The 23,553-nt window shown below is 36.0% G+C and overlaps 1 protein-coding gene across 2 annotated transcripts; it reads left to right on the top strand.

The window, feature by feature from the left end:
* The first annotated feature begins 142 nt into the window (after nt 1-142).
* Nucleotides 143-4,882, top strand: LOC113725466 (uncharacterized). Of its 2 annotated transcripts, XM_027248636.2 has the most exons (10): nt 143-443; nt 562-637; nt 723-820; nt 1,895-1,996; nt 2,123-2,209; nt 2,623-2,739; nt 2,869-2,972; nt 3,747-3,886; nt 3,992-4,128; nt 4,260-4,882. In XM_027248636.2, exons 1-10 carry the CDS (start codon nt 237-239, stop codon nt 4,434-4,436), a joined length of 1,245 nt encoding a protein of 414 aa, XP_027104437.1. In that variant the 5' UTR covers nt 143-236; the 3' UTR covers nt 4,437-4,882. The 2 variants fall into 2 exon arrangements, with proteins under 2 accessions (XP_027104437.1, XP_071930047.1); XM_072073946.1 differs by lacking the exons at nt 562-637; nt 723-820.
* The last annotated feature ends 18,671 nt before the right edge of the window (nt 4,883-23,553 follow it).

Below are 23,553 nucleotides of genomic sequence, written 5' to 3'. Positions count from 1 at the left end.
AATAGAGAAATAACCTAAAAAAAAATTCAAAATAAAAGTCTTCAAAATTCAACGGATAGTCAAACAGGGCTATTTTTGTCTTTTTAAAAAAACCGATGAGTCTTTATTTCTTTTTGGTCTTTAATAAATCCAGAATGTGAGGCTTAAGGCATAGCCTGGGTTTATAGTGTGTCATCTCGGCCCTGGTGTTCCTCCCTCGCAGAGTCTCTCGATCCATTCATCCAGTCTCTCGAAGCATGTCAATGGCGATATTTCAGCACGTGGTCACAGCACCCTTTGCACGCGCCGTAAGGTTCCGTACCCTGACTGTCGCCTGTAGCACCGTAACTTTACCTTCTCTCAAGAAGAAGGCCGAGGCATCATCAAAAGTGGACTTGCAGTCGCAGGTTCTCCTCGGCATGTCTGAGCAAGAGCTTCAACAACTTGCCGTCGATTTCGGTCAGGTATAGTTTTAGTGGGTTTAGCCTAAAAGCATAAATGGACCAATCAATTTTCCATCTTCAGTTGCTTTTCTGGAAATATGAAATTCTTGTTGTAACTAGCAAGTACTTGTCATTTTAGGAACGCTACAGAGGTAAACAATTGCACCATTTACTGTATAAAAGAAAAGTTAAAGAAATTCAAGACTTTAGTCAAGGTGAGTAATTTTTTTTTCCAAATCTTGCCTAATTTTATTCAACTTTAATTGGTAATTTTTTTGGGGTAATTTTTTGGATGAAAAGTGCCATTGGCATTCAGGAATGAGTTGCAGGAAGCAGGATGGAGAGTTGGGAGGTCACCAGTATATAAGAATGTTACGGCATCTGATGGCACCATTAAGGTAGTTTCTTGACAAAACTGGCTCGGCTCTTGGTGGTGGTTGAGCTAATAATATATATCTAAACAAGATTCTAGTTTGAATGGACATATACATATACATATACGTATATATATAGATATATGTATATATGTATATGTATGTCAGCATTGAGCATCCATGGAGGATTGTGTTAGATAAAGAGGAGGAAACCAAAGAGAAGATTATTTCTTATTTGGTAACAAACATGTATTCATTGAGGACACTAGACTTCTACAAGAACTAGTTAATTCACCTGAAACCTGAAGCTTTGGAGAGTTGGCGAATTAAAATTGAAGAATGATTTGAATGATTTCCTTTTACAATAGAAAGTCTGGAGCCGTAAAGTGAGGCAAGTTATTTCTTTTCTCAAGGAAATTTGGCAGGAAGCTTTTTTGGGATGTGGGAGCACTTATTGTCTAGATTCTATTTTGGTTTGTAAGTTTGCGTCGGGTGAAATTTGAATCACAGTTTGTAATTGGGATCGCTGTAGGGTAGTATCAATATGGAGAAAACGAGTAAGGTTCACTGAAATTGCCATCAAAAGTTTAATTATGTCTCAGAGCTTGTGCCTTCTCTCAGATGACCTAGAGATCTCTGGGTCTCAGGCTCTCGGCATTTGTGAATCCCGTTGGCAAAAGAAGCAATCAAGGAATATTTTTAATTGTTTTTAGACTCGCTAGAATTGGCACTAAGATTACATGATTCAGGAACTTGCTTTGCATAGAACTTGGGTTTCCAGTATTCATAGTGCTAAGTTTGGTGATAAACATCATGGTTGTCTCATGCATAAAAATGTCATGTCCTAAGACTACAGGAGTGCATAATAATGTCATGCATAAGTTGCCTTCGCCATGACTCTCTGTTGCTCATTATATGTATAAACATGAAGCAAGAACATGCGCATATCCAGATTTAGTCCATCTCAATTCTTTCCAAAGTGATAGATTTGGCTGTCTTTATATGCCTACTTTTTGATTATGTCTTGTGATATCTTGTGACTTTATATGTCTACTGTCTCATTATATCTTGTGACTTTTTATTATTTCATCTTCCCAGTTACTGATAAAATTGGAGGACAACCGATTGGTTGAAACTGTTGGGATACCAGTGGAAGATGATAAAGGTTCAGTCAGGTTGACTGCATGTGTCTCATCCCAGGTTATTTTCTACTGCAAAAACGTTTAAATGTGGTGGTTTATATATCCATTTTTGGGATATCTATTTTAACATTGAGTACATAGTCCCTGTTGATTCCATTGTTAATCTTCTCCCTGTGTCAATTAGGTAGGCTGTCCATTGCGCTGTTCCTTTTGTGCCACTGGCAAGGGGGGATTTGCAAGAAACCTTAAGAGGCATGAAATTGTAGAGCAGGTATGTCTTACATCTGTTTGATGCTATTTTTGAAATTTACATCAGGTGACAGATGGGCTCTCTTTCACTTGGAGGTGCTGTGAGAAAAATTTCCCTGCCTCGTTACCTCCATCCTCAGGACTCATGGCATCTTTTTCTTATTAAATCAACCTAGGCTATTTATCCACTGCTGCGTCCCTTATTCCCTTAGTTAATCGTCCTTAGGATTCTCGTTGTACCCTTCTTTCCCCAAAAAGTCCAGTGAGTTTCCTTTGTTTACATGCCTGCTGTTTGTTTGTGAACATAAGTTTATACACTTCTGAACTACTGATGCTAAACTTTTGTCATTTTATTTAGTTGTGGATCCTGTTATGGTCTCTGGAAGCACTCTGTACGTGCTGCATTTAAGTAGTCCCATGATCATAAATGTGCAGGTGTTGGCAATAGAAGATGTTTTCAAGCACAGGGTTACAAATGTCGTGTTTATGGGAATGGGTGAGCCGATGTTGAACCTTAAAGAAGTTCTTGAAGCACACCGTTGCCTGAATAAGGTCCTCTATGCCTCTCCACTCTGAAAATTCAAATTGCTCCAAAATCTAACATAGGTGGTGTATTAAACTGTGTAGCTAGTTTTTTTTTATGTGGATGTAAAGATTGTTCACATGCCATCCTTTGTTCAGGATATCCAAATTGGGCAGAGGATGATCACAATATCAACTGTTGGAGTTCCAAATACAATAAAAAAGCTGGCTTCTCACAAGCTTCAATCGACGTTGGCTATTAGGTAATGTCATTGCATATTCTGCTTTCTGGACTGAAAAGGGATAGAAATGTTTCCTTGTGTGTTTGCACAATAGACCTTCAGGCATTGAACTGTTATATCACTGTTCAACACGTCCCTGATGGCTGTTCTATTCTGTTACAAGGAAAGGGGAAAAAAAAGGGTGGAAGCCCTTTCTTTCTGCTTCTCTTAAAAGCAGTTTGACATAACTTCTAGATAAGTCCAACGAAGTTAGAAGATGTTGCTCTTTATGCTGTTCAATTCACTGGTCATCATGCTTAGGTATAAGGAAGTATATTTTGCTTCCTTGAGCTACAGTAGAAACCTGACAACATCAGATTGCACCAGTTTGTTTGAATTCATAGGTACAGGAATTATGGGCATTATTCCTGGTGGAGTTAATAATTCTGGTGATTGCCAAGCTTAGGCACGAACTCAAATGGTCTGAACTTTTGCTAATTTACCTTAATCTCCCCTGGTTTCCATCATTATCGCGGGCACGGGTCTAATATTTCACTAACTTCCTCTTCAATCTTTGTCTGATGAATGTCGGGAATTATCAGGGTGGTTAGTGTGATTTAAGAACTTAGTGGAGGTTCTCGTAGTTACCATAAAACTCAGTTAATATCATAATTTGCCGATGATTTTTCCAGATATCATTGCTGACCATCCTTAAAAACTAGTTGTTAAGCTGTGAAAGCCTAGAACATCTTTTCCTTAGCTAAGCTTACTTCAACTCTGATTCGTGATGTGTCATTTCCTTCACATTTTGTCCAGCTTACATGCTCCAAACCAGAAACTCCGCGAAAGTATAGTACCAAGTGCAAAGTCCTATCCTTTGGAAGCAATCATGAAGGATTGCAGGGACTATTTCCTTGAAACCAGTCGACGGGTGTCTTTCGAATACACACTTTTAGGTATTCCAGACTTCTGCGAGTAAAAGGTTTTCATGACTTCAATTGTTTGATAGGCATGCAGAGAGGAAGTAACAATAGTTTTGGCTTTTATTTGTTCTTGTGAAGCTGGAGTCAATGACACCATTGAGCATGCGTTAGAGTTAGCAGAACTGCTTCATGAATGGGGTCGTAGTTACCATGTCAACCTGATACCGTTTAATCCAGTTGAAGGATCTGATTACCAGCGTCCATATAAAAAATCAGTACGCGTTTTATCTCCCTTCTTCTTTGGATGTTCATTTTGGACCCTTTAGCTTTCCCAATTTAGTTCTAAACTATTTTTTTCTAGCAAGAGCGGGGTCAACTGATAGGTATAATAAATTTGGTTATGCAGACTCTTGCATTTGCAGCCGCTCTGGAGTCCCGTAAAATAACCGTCAGTGTCCGGCAGACTCGAGGTCTTGATGCTAGTGCTGCATGTGGACAGCTGAGAAATCAGTTCCAAAAGAGCCCTCTGCTTACTGGTGCCGAGGACCAGCAATCAAACTCAGAGATTGCAGTTAGTTGTTGATCCAGGATTCACCTGTTGCTACCTTCTGCAAGTTAGGTGGAACAGCTGCTTCATGGGGGTAAAGTCCTACTAGGTTAGCATCACACTCAGCTCTCGTGGCAATCAATGGATAACATCCCACAGGAGCAGAAAAGATTTTCATCTTAACAAGAGGATTATTCAGTGAAATTGAAGAAAATTATGAAAAACTGCAGATTTTATCAAATGCAGGCGACAATACTCGAGAGCTGAGAGGAATTGCAAATGGGGATGGAGGTCTTAAAGTACAACATGGTGTATATTTTTTCTTCAGGAAATGGCAGTCTACGAACGATTTTGTGAACTTGCTGAAGTTCATTTAAGCTACGACTACAGTTTCGATATTGCTAATAAGAGAGAGATCACTTTTGAGCTCTTTCTAAAATTCTCAGCCATATGTAAAAGGAAAAATGAAGAGACATTTGACACCCTATGGAGACTATTATATATACCAACCTTCTGTGGCAAAAATTGAATTACACGAGACAGTCTCTCCACCCTGCTTAAAGGCAGAAGGTAACTTCCGCAGTCCGCCAAAGGCTAGTCGCCTAAGAAAATTCCCCCGAGTCAAACTAATTGCCATGGAACATCAGCCATATGCCTTTTCTAGCAAATAAACTTCCATTCGTACTGTACAGCGGGCCTTCAAATAGGAGAGTACTTGAAGAGTAGAGGCATCAATCATCAGACTTCTGCATTCTGCATGATGTACATACAGGTCATCAGCAGTTAAATATTTCACAGACAAGCCCCTCGAAATGCAATCCCTGAAAGAGAGTCAACAAGTTATCTCTTTTCTTTGATATCATAATAAGCTGTACTGATTCCTCAATCCTGTTGAACTGATTCCGTTTGGCACTACTTCGTCAACAATTTCGATGTTATTCTGTGCAAAATATAGGCAACTGATAATAAATTGAGAGTACATCAGTCAACAATATGATTCTTCAGCTCACTACTACTACTTGAATTGATAAACAAATGCTGAGTTGATAAAGCAACGTTCAGGGGTGAGGCCAAAAAAGGAAGAGAATAGTATCGTACACAAGAACAAATCATTCAAGGGTGAGGCCAGAGATGGTGAGTGGTTACATAGGAAATGAAGAGAGAAGGAAGGATAGATAAAGAAAGCCAGAGCCGTCTGGAAGAATCCAAGTGCGAACCTCATTTAACTCAATGTTCACGCGCATCTTTCCACTTCTTTGACGTTTTTACAACACTGCCCTTCAAATCCTTGCATTATGGGATTAGGTTTTCAGCACTAGTGACTGTTCAGTTTTCACGCGCCTCTTTCCACTTCCTTGACGTCTCCGAGCGCCCCCCTCAGTACTAGTAGTAGAGTCCACACTCCACAGGTTTCCGGCGCTCTTGTCGAATTTCACTTTCCGTTCATCGTCGCTTCAAAGAATCGAAAATATCAAAGTCATTGCAATTATTCTTGGTACTTTCTCTCTCATTGAAATCCTCTCAAACCAAAACATCTTCCTTAACCTCTCTTCTTCTCATTTTTTTCCTTTTTTTTTTTTGTTCATCTTTAATGTGTAAAAGTTTTGATCATTAACTCTGATGCTTTTAGTATGCTTTTAGTTAACTTATCTGATTTTCTTACTATGTGTTTGCCGCTGATTCTCTCCAGATTTTTTCTTCCACTTTGGTTCTCTGTAATTTCTTCAGGTAAGGCTTCTTTTTCCCTTTTTTTTTTTTAATCTTTGTATTTGTGTTGTCAACATGAATAGCCGAATATTTAATTTTGTTAGTATCAACACTTATTATTGTGCTCTGGAGAGTTTTTTTCCCGTTACTTATTGTAGACATGTGTTCTTTCTTTTGGTGCTTTTCTTTTACTTGTTTCTATTTTCACTTTCTTGTAAATGATTAATTGTCATTGCTTATATTTTCTTTGATCAAAGTTGTTTTTGCAATCTATTGTAGGGAGCATTTGAAGTCCTTATATCGTCAAAGAAGTTGTTGCCAGGTAAAGTTCGGTTCTTTGTGTCGTAAATTTTCACTTTTCCAAAGTTATTCTAATTCTTGGTAGATTTAGTTAGGATATGTGCTCTACTTTGGATTCTTATCCAATCTATTCTTCTAGTTTTCACGATTTGAAGAAATTTTTATTTGTTATGCCTGATAAAATCTTTACTCCTCTGCTTCATGGTTGCAATTTTTTAGCTCCAAACAATGTGATTTTGTATCTTGATTAGAAGATTATGATACTATAACGGCTCTTTACATTTCAGCTCCTGTTGTTTCATCATGTTGCTTTTGCTTGCTTTTCTTTCCAACTTGCATGGGGTAGCAGAGGCTATAGTTGATCTCGTGAGCAGGGGAACCACTTTGAGAGAAGGAAAAATTAATGAAATTGAAGGTGGGGTTACTTTGGAAGTTAGTTTATCGTATACATGACGAAAGGTTCACAACTCAATAAAACTGTAGAAATACATGGAGAGGAGCTTTTAAACATATTTGTTGTTAATATTTGATTTTAGGTTAATGCTTTAAGCTGTTCTTTTATCTAAGAAAGTCGTTGGTTCAGACAAAAGGTGTGCTTGATATAACTCATGACATGCTTCAAAGATTGGAGGCAAACTTCGGGGTTCATAAATTCATGACAGTTTGTTGTTATTTGTACGTGCTTATGTGGTTTAGCACATACGAAACTGCCTGTATGATGTGAAGTGGTGCACAGGAAGTGGCTGGGTCTGATTTGCAGGTGAAACAAATTGGTCCTGTGTCAACAGACTCAACACAAAAGAAAGACAAAGAACTTACTCAAAATTATTTAAGAACTATGAAATCTTGTTTATCTTGTTTGCAAGAGGTTTGTTTTGAACTCTTTGTATGTTTATCATGCAGGGACCTAACACAAAAGATAGACAAAGAACTTACTCAAAATTATTTAAGAACTATGAAATCTTGTTTATCTTGTTCGCAAGAGGTTTGTTTTGAACTCTTTGTATGTTTATCATGCAGGGGCCTACTTTAACCCAGATTTTAGCAACAGTGGTAGGGCTTGCTGAAGGGTAGTGCTTGATTGTTATGCCATGTTACAACACGTGTAGCAAATAAACCACTATACAAAAGAAAGACAAAGAACTTACTCAAAATTATTTAAGAACTATGAAATCTTGTGTATCTTGTTCACAGGAGGTTTGTTTTAAACTCTTTGTATGTTTGTCATGCAGGGACCTGCTGTAACTCAGATTTCAGCAATGGCGGTAGGGCTTGCTGAAGGGTAGTGCTTGATTATTGTCCCATGTTACAACACGTGTAGCAAAGAAACCACTATACAAGTTTTTCAATAGCTGAGGTAGGTGATACTCAAGATTTTGAGATTGTTACAATTCTAGCTAAATTTCCATGTAGTAATCTTGCCAAGTATGCTTTTCATTAGTGTTAGATTTTTAGCCTGAAACTTGTGAATAAGTTGTTTTCCCATTTCTCCCATGGAATAGTTAGAAATTTGAAAGATTGAAACTATTAATATATTGTTAATGATGAACTGTCATAGATGTTAAAATTGGTGGTTCAGACCATTGATGATAAAATACTTTACAGGTTTTCTTTCTTTTGAAAATTTAGATAGCATTGTGGCTACCTGAAAAGTCTCATTGATTACTTAAAATGTTTACAAGTCTTAGACTTTTGCATTTTTTTCCAATTAAAAAATAATCTGACAAAGATGGAGCTGACTTTGTTGGTAGTTGGTTAAAGCAACTTAGTTGAAGATTATGTTTTTGTAATAGTTAATGCACTACTAAGTCCTAATGGCTTTATGCTTAAATGATCAAATAAGTTTTCTATAGACTGTTTTATGTAAATTTAATAAAGTAGGAGAAGTGCAGCAACACTATCACTGTAATGGTACTAGATGGGAGGGGACAGGGATTTTACAATAGGCAGTTAAATAAAAAACTTACTCATTTCGAGTAAGATCATTATGCTTTAATTTCCATTTTATGCAGTTAAACTTTTTTGAACGGTTGAATTTTGGCAGACTGCTGTTAATTAAGCATTACATCCAGTTTCTTGATATTTAACTAATAAGTTTACTTCGTTTTTGCTTTCCATTCTATGTTTGTATGAGGAAATAATTTAATTTACAGAAGAGTTCATCAACTGCGTTGAACTTGTATATTGTTTGCTTGCTATGATGACTGGCCTTTACTAACAAAAAAGAAAGAAAGTTGACATGGCCATTGGATTTGGGTTTGGTATCTTATCCTGGTCAGATAACAAAGACAGCTAGAAAAGAGGGCAAAAAATGTGAAAAAAGGATGTTGCCTGGGAGTTGAAGAGAGTGCAATTTCAGGATCTCAAGTTGCTGTAAAAACTTAATCAGCAAGAACATTCTTCCACATGGGTTTTAGGAATGCTTAAAGTGATTACCTTCAAACTTAGATATTCATTTACATACTAGTCATTTGATGAGCCTTGGAGCTTTGTATGAGAAGCAAATGAGCGTTTAAAAGTTTAACACCTGACAGGAGAAATAACTGAAATACAAGTTCATTGTAAAAACTAGACCAAAAAATTTGATGCCCAGCAAATTTACTAGCTAAAGTATTTCAAAGCTAAATTTCTCACAATTGTTACAGTGAACATCAATCTAATTTTCTATTAGAGAAACCTTTGTCACACCTAGTACTAAAACACAATCACTTTTAACAAAAACTGTTTACTGTTTTTATTTGTAGAATTTTATGAACATAAACATAAAAAAGGAAACATAAACATTACCAAGCGACCTCTCAGTGATTGGCAGCAGCGAAATGTTGCTACTTCTGGCTCCCACCTCCCTCTTCTTTTTGGTTTTAGTCCGCAATCTGCAGTGCAGTAATGAGCTCCGAGAGAAACCCCAGAATTGAGATTGAAGTTTAGAGGTCTAATTAAAGATCAATTTAGAGGGGAATCTGAGTTTCTTATTGGGACGGGACATTTGGAGGAGAGTTAGAGTTTCTTAAAACCACGGCTGCCTTCAATATCCGGTTCAAACATTATTAGACTTCTAAACCCGAGTGTTGCTCACTGGACCGAAGCGGCCTGACTTATAAGTCATAACATGCTCCATCAGCAGTCAGCACTCACACTATAAAGTTTAGGGCTTGGTTTATCACAGCAGAAGCAGGCAGATTCCTTGCTCTGGTTTTCGTTCAATCATCTTTCAAGAATCGTCGTTTTAACAGGTCAATTTAATTGTTATTCTCATTCAATTGGTTTCTGAAATTCCGGATTTCTGTTTTACTTGTTCTTTTTGCTCTTGTAAAACTCCTGATTGAATAATGACTGAGAGGTTTCGGGTTTCTATCTGAGACCAAGACTTGTAAAGCTCAGATCTTCCTACTAATCACAATTTTTTTTGCGCCACCTGCCCTTTTATGATGTTGAATTTAATTTTTCTAAACATAAATATCATAAATTTTCCTCATCTGTTTTTACTTTTTCTTTTTCTTGGTCATAAATTGGCCCCCCAAATTGATTTTTGGCTGGCTTACAATTTTTTAAAAAATCATTAGCTCTAACAAAAGCAATATTAGTTGACGGTATATATCTCTTTCTCTCTCTTTTTTCCCGTTTTTGGGTTGTGAAGCATAAAAAAGGGACCCTTCTTTATAGGTGATATGACATAGAATTCATGATATTGATGCATTTTGATTCTCAATTACTTTTTTTCCTAAAAAAGATGAAAATTTTCTTCATCTTTAATACTGCCTTTCAGCCTTTGGTGTTGCAACGTGCTAAATGTGCATAATGTAATGTGTAAGTAATAAAATTTTTTTTTTTTTAAAAAAGAGTTCCTCTTAGTAAGCTTTCGAGTTTTGGCTGTTCTAGCATGAGTTTCAGAGTCGTATACGCTATACAGATAGGTGTATTATGGGATGATGTGAAATTTTAGAACTTGTCTTTACCATCGCTTGTTTAAACTGTCTGTTATGCTATGATAAAACTTTACTGAATATTTGTCGCTGAAAAGAAAAGTTTTTTATATGCTATACATTTTCCCTTGTTGTCATACTGAAATTTCAAACAAGTGTTTTACTTCTGAAAGAAGTTGGCATGTTTTGGCTTTTTTTTTTTTTCAATTTATTTTGAGACAATCATCCCTATTAAATTCATAATATATGTGTAAAAGTTGAATTTTAAATTCAAATTAACATCTAAATTCAGAGAGTTCTTTTTTTTATTTTTCTTTTTGTGCAATAAAGTTATCTAATATTATGAAGAAAACTATCTTAAGAACATTATTCGAAAAGATAAATGCTTATACATTTGAAAAACTTTTGCGAACTAGCTCCACGGGTTATTGTGAATTTTTTTTTTTTAATTTTTACTTCGGTTTGTTTACAGAAAACAAAAATTATTCCTCGCGAAATGAAGCAAAACTTTGACATTTTCTTCTGTGCTGTTTATTTTGGGCCGCGAAGAGCTTCCGGGAGGTCAAGCCCAGATTGATCATGACAGATAGAGGAGATTGACATTGATCTGGCCATTGGGCTCCTGGAAAGGCATCTCTTATCATACTGGGCCTCATAATTATCAAGAGTATAACGCTCTTTCTGGCGATTGCCGGCTGGAGGGTCGTCTTGTACAAAGGGTTTGCGAACTTGGGAAGTGGAAAATGAATCAGAAATTTGGAGGGGGGAAACCGCCAACTGGAACGCCGTCGTTAGCTTGGTCGTGCGCTGTCGTGATCGTTTCGCTCCTCGCCGGTGCCTCGGTCGTCCACAACATCTATAAGCCTGATCTGGTAACAACCCCCCCCCCCCTTCTCTCTCCCTCTAAATACTCACACAGCTCGTACAACTGTTCGATAAAATGCCCATACGAACCGTGCAAAACTTTCCTCTTGAGTTTTACTAGTATTTTTAACTGGGACCTCTTTTGTGAAGTTAGCCTAAAATTGTAATGTAGTTTGCTGGTGAGCTTGCAGACTTTGCCTCCAATTGAGAAAAGCGTTGATGGGGCTCAACGAGAACCCGTGGAAAAACACTGATGAATTTCCAGTTTCACTTGTCTGTTGAGCTGTAATTCAGGAGTCAGTCGCTACCAGCAGTGGTGCTTCATAACTTTATACATTTGAAACTTTTTTTTAAGTATATACAATTTCATGAGTTCCACTGTGATTTGGATCCCCATTTTTCCTTTTTTAGGTGGGGACTTGTCTTCTAGTATTTGAATTTCGGTTCAAGTTTGATCTCTTCGTGACGTGTCTAGGGCATGCTAATAATCCACATCAAGTTAGAGATGGAGAACTGCAACCGTCTGGTGCAATAATCAGTAGTATTTGGCTTGTCTTAGAGACCACTGTTTACTAATATTAGCAGTTATGCAAAGGAAAATTTGAAGTAAATCCAGCCGTATTTTATTGTCAAATTAGATATAATTGATACTTGCAAGCAAATTGCACGTGTAATCAACTGTTTGTATTAAATATGGCCCCTAAAACATGGTTGATGTTACGTGCTAATTGATACGCCATTCCCATGGCAAACCGGAGTAATTGGCAGTCCCACCCTGTTCTTTTCCACCGAGCGCAAAATTATGTGTGAAGCAAAAAATAAAGCTCAGAATATCTAACTTAGGAGAAATGTAAGAACGTAATAGCCACTGCCAATGATAAGTCATTTTAGAAGAAGATAGTGCCGATTATAAAACTGCTTTTTTCTTCCACAAACTTCCTTTCAAATCTCTCCATAAAAGTTTAGGGGTTGGAGAAATGATAAGAATCAGCAAATTGGATTGTTCCAGCGGTTCGCCAAGTCATTTCTTGAGAGTACATTTTTTCAAAATATAGGGGCCTTAATCCCACTTGCCGTGCTGAGTATTGCCAAGTCCAATTCTATTGAATTAATTAATGAACCTAGTAGTTCCCTTGCGCAATCCTCACTGGAACAATAGTAGTCCAGTTGGCTTTTGTGCGTAATATTTCTTGTATCTGGGCCAGTAATCCGAAGTAACAGAATTCATTGCTCTAAAAGTTGTAACAGGGTAGTCAAATCAGGGACAGAGCCCATGAAGAAGTGACTTAGGATTTTTCTGTTTTCGGACTAGGTGGGTTTCCCGCGCAATGCGCGGGCGCTGGGTAGTAGGTCATAAGTGCGGCGAAGTTTGGTTTTTGGTTTGTGAATGTGTGGTGAAACGTTTTGAATGGAATAAATTGGATTTTTGATGGATAATTTTACAATTGTAGTTAAATACAGTGTATTTGTAAATGGCATGGGTTATTATATAAATTTTTTTAGCTTAAATGATGGAGATTAACTTATTGGAATTCTTAAAAATTAATAGTTTTTTGAAATTCAATGATTTGGGGATATCTATATATGAAGCAAAAGGAAATATAAAGGATAAATGATCTAATGTATTTGTATGTATATAGTTGTGTGTTACTGTATATTAGTTATACATATATTAGTATATGTGGTATATTTGCATATATATGTATAACTGTTATATACATATTAATTAATATATGTATGTATATGTTTGTGATGTGTATAAGTATTAGTATTGAATATATATGTATAGGGCTAATATATGTTTATTAGTGTGTATTACTAATATATATATATATCTCTGTTATTACATTGTTATAAGGATATATTAGTATTATATATCTATATATATGTATTTATTTGTATATGTTTATAATTATGATATATTTGGTATCCCTATACATTTTTTTAGGTTAAATGATGGAGATTAACTTATGGGAATTCTTAAAAATTAATAGTTTTTTGAAATTCAATGATTTGGGGATATCTATATATGAAGGAAAAGAAAATATAAAGGATAAATGATCTAATATATTTGTATGTATATAGTTGTGTATTACTGTATATTAGTTATACATATATTAGTATATGTGGTATATTTGCATATATATGTATAATTATTATATACATATATGTATAATTATTATATACATATGAATTAATATTAGTATTATATATCTATATATATGTATGTATTTGTATATGTTTATAATTATGATATATCTGTATTATTGTAGACTACTTATTATACTTATATGTTATGTATTTGTTATGATATATTTGTATAATATTAATTAATATATATCTATATATCTACATATATGTATATATTTGTATATGCGCAATTATGATAAATGAGTTTTATTGTGTATTAGTTATAGATATGTGTATATCTATTAGTATTTTATTTATATTTATTATCGTATATTGGTGTTATATATGCAAGAAAGTTTCTGTGTCTTGACCTTATCAGAATGTATTGTGTATTCACGTGTGCATGGCAGTTATTTGTTTGCATGTGCAGCTAGCATGAGACGTGTAATTTCTTGGGTGGAAGGACAGTGAGAAGTACAGAAAATTCACGTGTGTCTAGTAATCTTTCTGGGTTATATAGTTGAAGATTAGATAGGGGTAAGAAGTGTATATTTGATATATCTGTGCAGATATTTAAGATTTGGAGATGGCGGGTGGAAGTGCGAGATTTCCAACTGTTCAATTGTATTATCCAGAGGTGGATGAAGAGGTGAATCAACTGGCTGTTGTTCGTGGAGCTGCGTATCCTATGGGGAATGGTTGCCGAAATCGTCCAGCTGAACCTGTTGCGCGAGCTCAAGTGGCAAATGTGTTGCTGAAAAATGAGATATGTAATTTGTTCAAAGAATTTTATAGGCATGATGATTGGGCTTTGGTGTTGGAGGCTGCGTTTAGGACTGGAAGGAATTATCCGATCTTGGGGTTGATTGCTAGTAGAATGAGATTGGAGGTGTTAGAAGAAAGGTATTACTTTCCCAGTCCGCCATCTTCTAGCGACATGGGTGGCGAAAGTGATTAAAGATTCTAACTTTGCGAAGATGTGTTGGTTACTTTGTGTATTGTTGGTTTCTGGTGTATGGTTTTTGGTGTATGCTGTTTAGGCTTTAAGATGTGTTTTTAAATTTCTTAAGGATATGATGCTGTTGTACTTGATATGTAAGGTAGGATCATGTAAAGTGGTGAAGTTTTTGTTTGTATAACTGTGATTCGACGGTATGTAATGAAAATTTGTACAAAACTTTGAGATTTCGGGTGTATTATTTTTTGGATTTGAGAATTTATGAATGAATTAAAAATTTTAAGAATGTAATGTTTTTGGTAAAAAAGATGAGATGTTAGAAAAGAAATCAAGGCCAAAGCAGAACTTTTGAACACATGAACGTGTTTAAAAGTTTAAATGTTTATTAAATGCATAATAAAATGAAAATTGTTCAATTGTATTTTTTTGAGCTATTGAGATTTGGAACTATTGAACAGCGAATTGTTGTTCAATTGAAATTTGTAGCAAAGTTCGAAAGTGAATGAGAATTTAATGTATAGTTTTCTACAAGAATCCAATGTTGGATGAGTGTGTCTAAAAATACATGAAGGGGTCTGAAAATTTAAAAGTTGATTGAATAGATAATACAATGAATAAAATTTATTTGATGTTTTCAACTATTTCCTGACATATAGGACGTTGTTCAATGAGTCAAGAATGGATAGTTGTAGCAGATTTCAGATAAGTATTGATAGACTAAACAGACCAAAAGAATTCACGTGCGTACAGTACTTTTTTGTGTGGCACATATCTTTTTGTCCGGATTGTTTACCTCACATGTGTATAGTGTCATTCTGTTTTTTGTATTTGTTTGTTTTTGCTTTATTGGCTAGTTGGTGGGTATAAATTCATCAGTTCTGTGATTTGCTTATTCAGTTCTTGTATTGCTATACTCTTTGCCTGTTTGTGAGTTGAAGATGGATTATACTCATAATCGTACTGCAGTATTACGTGATTTGCATCCAGATGTTGAGGTTATGTTCAATCGAATGTCACTAAGTGGCGTCTTGGGAAATTTGGCTGGCCATAGCGGAGATAATGGAATGTTGAGTGGTGGAGATCGGGTTTTAGCGAATAATATTCTGCTCAGGAATGAGATATATGAGTTGTTCAAATCTTTTTATCGCCATCCAGAGAAGGCTTCTGTACTGGAAAGTGTATTAGGAGATATTGGAGAGCTTCCATTTCTTCAAATTATTGCTGGTCGTATGGAAGTAGAAGTTGAAGAACAGAGGAAAGCAATTCAAAGCGCAATGAGTGGGTTTGCTGATTCCTCTGGAAGGAATTTGTAGGCTGTTCGTATGCATGTTTTCATTGCTTTGTATAATTTCTATGCTGGAATTGTTTCCAGTTGTGGTTTAGTGTATTATATGTAAAAGTTTGTGTTTAGATTTTGTATTGAGCAACTTTAGATGCATAAGCTTTTTAGGTTATGCAAATGTTTTTATGTTTTATCGTTTGTTAATATTTGGTTTGATTGGAGTTTGTTCTGTTTTTTTTTTTCAAATGAAAGTAAATTGAATAAACTATTGTAAAGTTGGGATGTATTTCTGGGAGGAGCACAAAATCAATTAGAGGAAGTGAAGGAAAAATAGTTGCAATAACTGTACATATAACTCTGGTCTATTTCCAGTTTGACAAAGCTCAGCTAGCTATTTCTAAGCAAAAACTGATAAGAACTTCAGTAAGTATACAAACGATGAAGGGTAGTAAAAGTTCACCAACAAAAAGTTAAGGAATAGATAGCTGAGCAGCCAAAGGTTAGAGATCAAAAGTTATGGAACAGTAGTAGATATGCACAAATATGTGCTAACAAAACGTATCATATGGCAGTTTCAGTCCTCCTTTTCAGACTTTTCGGTACGTTGCTTCTTAGTTGGGCTCTCTGTGATTTTGAGAGTTGAGAGCAAGCTGGTGTGGACATTTGTATCTTTTGCAGAAGTAGTGACTGCAGTTTCATTGGTATGTGGACTGGTGGTTGGAGGTTGTGTACTTGACCCTGAGTAACCAATGGTGGGAGGAACTTGTGATAAAATCTCTGCCATTGAGGTCTTATGTAGGATAATCGCTGAGTATTTCTCAGTAGTGGTGGAAGCATAGGTGTTTATCATTTTCTTCACAAAGCATGTTATGACGGTGCTGTTTATCGCTTCTTCAATGACCTCATAGTTGAGTTCATGCTATAGAAGTAAGATAAACGAATTTGCATTAAATATAGTAAACTTAGTTCTTAGTGAGAGTGTTCTGAATGTGTATGAAAACTGAATTTGTTACCTTGTTTTCTAAGTCCTGCATCTCTGATAGGGTGAAGGGAAGCAACTGAAGAGCATCGTTGTCATAAAGATCAAGCGTCAAAACTCCAGAATAATCAGCAAGTTCTATAGTTAATCGGCATCTTGCAGCAATATTGACTTGTTTGTTGCATGAAGTGCAAACAACTTTCCACACAGGCTTTCCTCTGAATGATTTATGGCATTGTGGACAAGCATTATACCATAATCGTTGGCTCTTGTCTAGTAATCTTGGAGTACCACGCAACCAGTATGCTTTTTTCTGTATTAAAGTCACTATTGTTTTAGTTACGTTGATGACTAAATGCAGATGTAGATTTTAATATTGAGCATGTTTAAGAAGAAGATGGAAATGCTGAAATAAAAAGACAATGGAATAAAACTTATTGGCCAACTTACAGGTAGAAGAGATGAAGAATAAAGAAGCAAATCATAAAGGCAAGAGTTTTATAGAGCATAAAAAAACATATATTTTGTACAGGATAAAAGCAGAAAGTATATATGTGAATTGCTGTTGGCAATAAAGCATCAGAGGTAAAATTTACCATAGGAAATGCAAGAAAGTCTTGGATAGTGGTGAGCTCATCATCTCTTGGTTGCGGCAAAAGCTTGGCTCGATTGTGATATGCTTTTTCTGTCATCAGTTTCTTGATGTCTGCTTCAGTCTCGGTAGCCCTTGTAAGTGAAGATATAAGTTTTATTTCTGAGCCTCAGAATATATTTCATAGAAAATGTTCTGACATAGTTATTTATGAGAAGGATTAGTATCACTGTTTGAGATCAGCAGCTTGTTGTATTGGAGGATTAACCAGAATGCTTGATCCAAATTTTGTTGAAAGATTTAGAGCTGCAAATTTTGTCATCAGACACATAATATTTTGAATACATACTAAGTGAGAAAATATGTCCAGGATGGGAAATTTTTGATGTACTCACTGTGATATGATGACACTTTAATTCGAAGTGCAACAATTAGTGGCATTGTGTCAATGACATTTGCAATCATCTGGCCTTCATCTGTCTCATGCTCACCCCAAAGAGTTAGAATCACTGGCATCATGCTGCATTGTGTTTCAGAGTTCATATGGTTTAGTGTTCATATAGAATGATGGTTTTGAGTTTATGATGGGAGAAAGCTGATGATCAATCTATAATGGTTTTGAGTTCATTTAGAACAAATGGATGGTTTTACATACCTTTTATCTATAATCACCACTTCTCTGGTAGCAGTAGTAGCTCTCTGTATTCGAGGATGGACTTCAGCGACAATGCCTAAGACATCTGATTTTGGGATGTGCTAAGTTATAATTTTTATGAGAATTATATGTATTAGGACTTCAGGAAATGTATTTGTCATTTACCTATATCTGTATTATCATCAATGTGCTGATGAAATCTTCTGAAGGGTGAGAATTTGAACACAGGTGGAATCTGAGGCGGCTCAACTTCATCTATTGCTTGAACAACAGTAGAATTGTCTATGTACCATGTACACTGATTTGGATGAGTGCAATATTCTGATGCTGTGTACTCAACTCTAGCATTGCAGAGAATATATCGTTTATACAGCTGGAAATGGTTTCTGAAGAAATCAATGTCTGATTTATAAATCATTGCTTCAACTGTTGTACCCTGATAACAATTATAGTTATATTCAGCTGAGCATGAAGGTTGAGGAACAAAGCATATAGAGTGCAGTTGAGAATACGGATTACCTGCTCATCAATTAATATCAGCTTCTGATATCTGTTTCCTGCTTTTGAGAGCAATGCCTTTTGCTTGTCCAGAACCTGAACCACAGTTGTCCAGTTTTGCAGTCCAGGGATTATCTCAGTGAATGGAATGATATTTTTTTCCTCCTGTGACTCATAATAACAATACATAAGTACTGGGTGAACACTATAAGAGATATACAAGTATGAACATAGACAAATGAGTCATATGTACATGGTTAGAGCAGTTACTGATAAGCACTATAAGAAATATAGAACTATGAACATAGATAAATAAGTGACATGTACATTCTTAGAGCAGTTATTGATAAGCTAGATACTGTACTTCTCTATATACTATATTTTCAGTAATTGAGTCTTGTTGGTCATCAAATATGGATGGTTTGATAAGAATTTTGATAGAGGTACTGTTTTTAGCTCTTGACAATGCTACATATAGTTGTCCATGTGAGAAAACTGGTTCACGCAAATAGATGCCAACAAAATCAAGCGTTTGGCCCTGAGCTTTGTTAATTGTCATAGCAAAACAGGGTCGGATAGGAAATTGAATGCGTTCAAATGATACTGGTGAGTCTGAATTGTTCTCTGCTCTGAAACAAATTCTGTGGATGAAGACCTCTTTTCCAGCAAATTCACCACATGTTATTGCTGCATGTATGACGTTTGAGCTCAATGATTTGCATATGAGTCTAGTGCCATTGCATAATCCCTGAGGTGCATCAATGTTTCTGAGTAACATGATAGGGCAATATGGTTTCAGAAGCAGCTTATGAGGTGGGAAACCATTTGGAGTTAAACTGTTTAGCAAGTCCTCCATGATTGTCTGGTCGGAGTTGTCTATACACTTGTCTCGGCTGATGTATTCTTGCACTTGTCCTTCTAAGTGTACAATGAGCTTCTCATTAATCTGGTCCACAAAGTCATTCTTTGTTGTCAGTATAGCACGGTTAACTGCAGATAAATCTCCCTTGGAAAAAGCTTTGAAATCTGGAAATACTGTCCTCATCAGTGCAGTCATTGAATCTTCCTCATTTGTATATCTTATTAGCATTGATAGAGGTATCTGGATAGAATTGTTGAAGATAATTGGCTCTGTTCCATTTCCAATTCGAAGTAGATATTGAGTAAATTCTGGATCATGCCTTGCTCTCATGTTTTCAGTCAGATGTATCTTATGCAGCTCTGGCCATATATATGAATTGACTATACTTGCATCAATAAATTCAGATTTTGATCCTTTTGTTACCACTGGCAAGACTTGACGAAAATCACCTCCAAAAACAATGACCTTTGATCCAAACAAATCGTTTGAGTCCATTATGTCCCTCAGAAGTTTGTCGACACTTTCAATTGACGCTTTATGCGCCATTGGAGCTTCATCCCAGATGATCAGAATGGCTGATTGAAGGAGTTTTGCTAATGAGCTCTGTTTACTAACTCTACATTGCTTATCTGCTGTTGCACCAATTGGTATCTTGAATCTTGAGTGAGCTGTTCTTCCACCTGGCAGAATCGAAGCCGCAACTCCAGAGGATGCTGTAGCAAGAGCTATGTATCCTTTTGACCTGATTTCTGCTAGTAGTGCTCGATACAAAAATGTTTTTCCTGTTCCACCTGGTCCATCAATGAAGAAGGTTCCTTTCTTATGAACAAAAACTGCATTCATGATAATGTCAAAAGCTTTTTTCTGCTCAGCATTTAGTTGTTTAATTGCTAGTAGGTCATGCTCTGGTACACAGATTCTTGTTTCAGCTATTGTATCACGAGTGTTTTTGTTCAAGTTGTCAAAGCACATGGTATTTGGAACTAAAGCATATTGATTAATGTCTTTTCCCATTGATTGCAGAAACTCATTTATTTGGTATAATACCTGGAAACGAATCTGATCAACTGATAGTTGTGGAATTCTGCTCATATCTTCAGATAATGGCTTCTCAAATTGCTCCCAAAGATACCTGGGATTTGAAGGAGGAAAATGAACAAGCAGAGTCGCAAATAATCTTCTTAAACTATATGGCATCTGATACAAACTTGCTTCTTCGAGGCATTGTTCTTGTGACTTATCAGACTCAAAGTAACCTCTTAGAATTGCTGCCTCACGGAAAGTGTGGACATATGCTCCATTTATTGTTCTCAAATCATCAAATGAAGTTGGATTGTTGACATGTGTAAGAAGCAATCTCAGAAAGTATATTTCTCCTTCCATTGGACTTGCTGTTACTATCCTGCCTATAGAATTTTTCTGTTTTCTTGGCTCCCAAGTTCTCCTTCCTGGATACCACACAAAATGTTCAGGAAACTCTTTGTAAGTGCATTTGAGATTCTGAGCTAGACAATGAGTAGAGTTCATGTAAAAGAATTCTGTTAACATAGTTCTCTTAGCAAATCTATTCCTTACTACATCGCGCAAATCTTGATCTTGTCTGAAGTTCAATGGCTGACAATTTTCTAAGTGAAGTTGCAGATGAATAACAGCAGGATGCATTTCAAATAACAAGAATCTGTATATTCTCCATATACCTTCGACGGCGCAGACCCACCTAGCTGATTGGTAGTCTTTGATTTCATCGACTGCAGATAGATGAGCATCAGGATTTGAGCCATTAGAATCGTCTGAATTCACTCGAAAGTGGATCTTGTCATGACTTTTGTAGATGTACTTGTATATGTACTTGACTGCCTTTACTGTAGAACAGATTTCGACGTTTATATGGCAGTTGAATTTTGCAAGAAGATAAGGATTGTATGGAACAACCCATCTGTTATCTAGTTGATGTCCACGAACCATGATTTTGTATCCATTGTTCCTTCTCTGATAAATGGGGTATGCATTATCTCCATGGAACGTTTTGTCAGCAAATGATTTTGGATAATTGTTTCTGCATTTTTTCTGATGTTCTCCTTGCATACAGACATTCTTTGGATTTTTTTTTCCACAAGGACCATGAATCATATGTTTGCGAACCATGTTGAAAAGATGTCGATTTTTGCTCTGATTTGGAATCTCTGCACTAACTATTTTGTCATAAGAATCTGTGGAGTAAAGTTTTGAACTTGGCTTGAAGATAATGAGGAAATGAGCGTGAGGAAGACCACGTTTCTGGAACTCAATCACATAGGTGTAAGCAGCAACAGATCCAAATATCTCTTTTTTGAATAACTCTTGCTTCAGTATATCAAGCTTTGCATGAAAGACTCGAGTCACTAAGTCTGGCCTGTTATGTGCTTCGTCTGTTGGCAGCATATGATCCTTTATTTCTGGCCATGAAGGATTACAAGTCATGGTAATGAATAAGTCTGGTTTACCAAATTTCTGTACCAATGCCATAGCATCAACATATCTCCTTTTCATGTCACGAGGACCTCCTATAAATGAAGCTGGAAGCACCACTCTCTGCCCTACCTTTGAACCTTGGCATTGACCTGCTATCACGCTATCCATAACACCTTGTAGTTGCTCTCTCCTTATGAATTCTTGTTTGCTCTTATAATAATCTAGTCTCTGACTTTCGATTTTTATGTACATATCAACAACATACTGCTGAAGTAACCTTCCAGTGTTCAGTATATTTGGACAATATTTATCTCTCATCTGCAATTTATAAGCATAATATTCTCGCATTGACACAGATTCGCTGTTGTTTTCAGGATCATTGCAGGCTGGATAAATTGAGAAAATATAAGTAATGTGTTTCCTATATATAACCAATGGATGTACTGTATTCTGCATATAAGTGAGTGGATATGTGTAATTATATAAGTAGTGCATAACTAATGTGTATAGGTAATGTATAAGTCATCAGCATATCATTGATGTATAAGTCATTAGAGGTTCGAAGTACCTTGTTCTTCAGCAGATATCATTTCTTCAGCAGATTTGTAATTGGTCAGAACAGCAGTAGATTTGGTTTTCTGAATAGATCTTTTTCTCTTTTTTGGATTGTCTCTTGTCATTCTTCTGATTCCAGGATGCCAGCCTGTTTCACCAAGTGCAAACAATAGTGGATATTGTAGAGGATCGTAACAGCCATAATAGTACTGCACAAGGTGATCATTTCCTTCTTTTGTATAAATTTGGATGTGTCTGGCATAACTTGGTTCTGAGTTTTGTCTTTCTGTCCAAAGAGCTGCAACTTGAGAGGCTGTTGGATGATTGAACACTCGTTGATCATTTTCTGAATGTGATTTGAGGACTATTTGATATGAATCTAAATTCGGAACATTTCTGAGACTTCGCAGAAAGCATGCATATGGATTTGACTTCATCAGTTCCATGATTCTCATTACTATGCTTTCTGTTAACCTTTCAGAAACTGCCATTCTATTTTGAAGCTCATGCTCTGTATCATGGAAATAAAGCTGCAGATATAATCCACATCCTCCATGCGGAATAAGGTCTTTGATGAAATGATAAGTCTGTCCTTGAACTTTGAATGTGTAAATACCATTTGTTCTCTTGCAAAGCGATTTATCATAGTGTACACCAAAAGATGTAAAAGCAAACATATTGTTATATGTTCTGACATATGTGCGAAAGGATAAAGCTTCATCAGAGTGACCAGTAAATAGTTCTACAAGAATATCTGGAAGCTTATTTTCATGTAGAAGTACTTGTCCGTCAGAGCAACAGAAATTAGGTGTCTCAGAATGCATCTTTTTTGCCCCACAGTATTGACAATCAGCTTTCGTAGGTAACCTATCTGCATTGTCATTAATAGACTGCAGTGTATGAACTCCATGAATAACTTGATTACCTGTAAAAGTATTCATTACTTGAGTGAAACTAAGAGTTGAGAGTCAAAATAATTATGTAGGAAAGTAAGGAATAATGCTCTGCAATGTGTACCTCTTTTTTTTTTCTTTCTGTTACTCATGCCTTTCATTTGTTTCATTGATGAATGTGTTGTACCTGAATAATTCAATTATCTATAATCAGAAGTGATTTCATGAGATATGCTTATATTGAGGCTTAGCAAGACTATCAGAAAAAATGAGTTGTAATAAGATTGAATGTATGTGAGTGCTAATCATAATATGATTTGGATCATTGAACTGAAGTATTTTGACAGATAGCAGAAGCAATTAAGATTCAAGGTAGTAACCTGCATTTGTCTTTGTTCTAATAGAGCCACTGTCCGGAAGTTGATACATTTGGTATGTTGGCAGAATAACTGACAGATCTATTAGAGATAAAGTTGATAAAATTCTTATGAATAATGATATCAA

Source organism: Coffea arabica, chromosome 2c (genome assembly GCF_036785885.1).
Source record: "Coffea arabica cultivar ET-39 chromosome 2c, Coffea Arabica ET-39 HiFi, whole genome shotgun sequence".
NCBI classification, from domain to species: domain Eukaryota; kingdom Viridiplantae; phylum Streptophyta; class Magnoliopsida; order Gentianales; family Rubiaceae; genus Coffea; species Coffea arabica.
The sequence above is the reverse complement of the archived record's forward strand: the minus strand, read 5'-3'. Positions and strand labels throughout refer to the sequence as shown.

What these genes read in the sequence shown, in the direction of transcription:
- LOC113725466 (XM_027248636.2), top strand. Translation starts at nt 237, where the DNA reads ATGTCAATGGCGATATTTCAGCACGTGGTCACAGCACCCTTTGCACGC. An exon ending in TTGCCGTCGATTTCGGTCAG is followed by an intron (nt 444 to 561) that starts GTATAGTTTTAG and finishes TTGTCATTTTAG; the next exon opens with GAACGCTACAGAGGTAAACA. An exon ending in TTTCGAATACACACTTTTAG is followed by an intron (nt 3,887 to 3,991) that starts GTATTCCAGACT and finishes GTTCTTGTGAAG; the next exon opens with CTGGAGTCAATGACACCATT.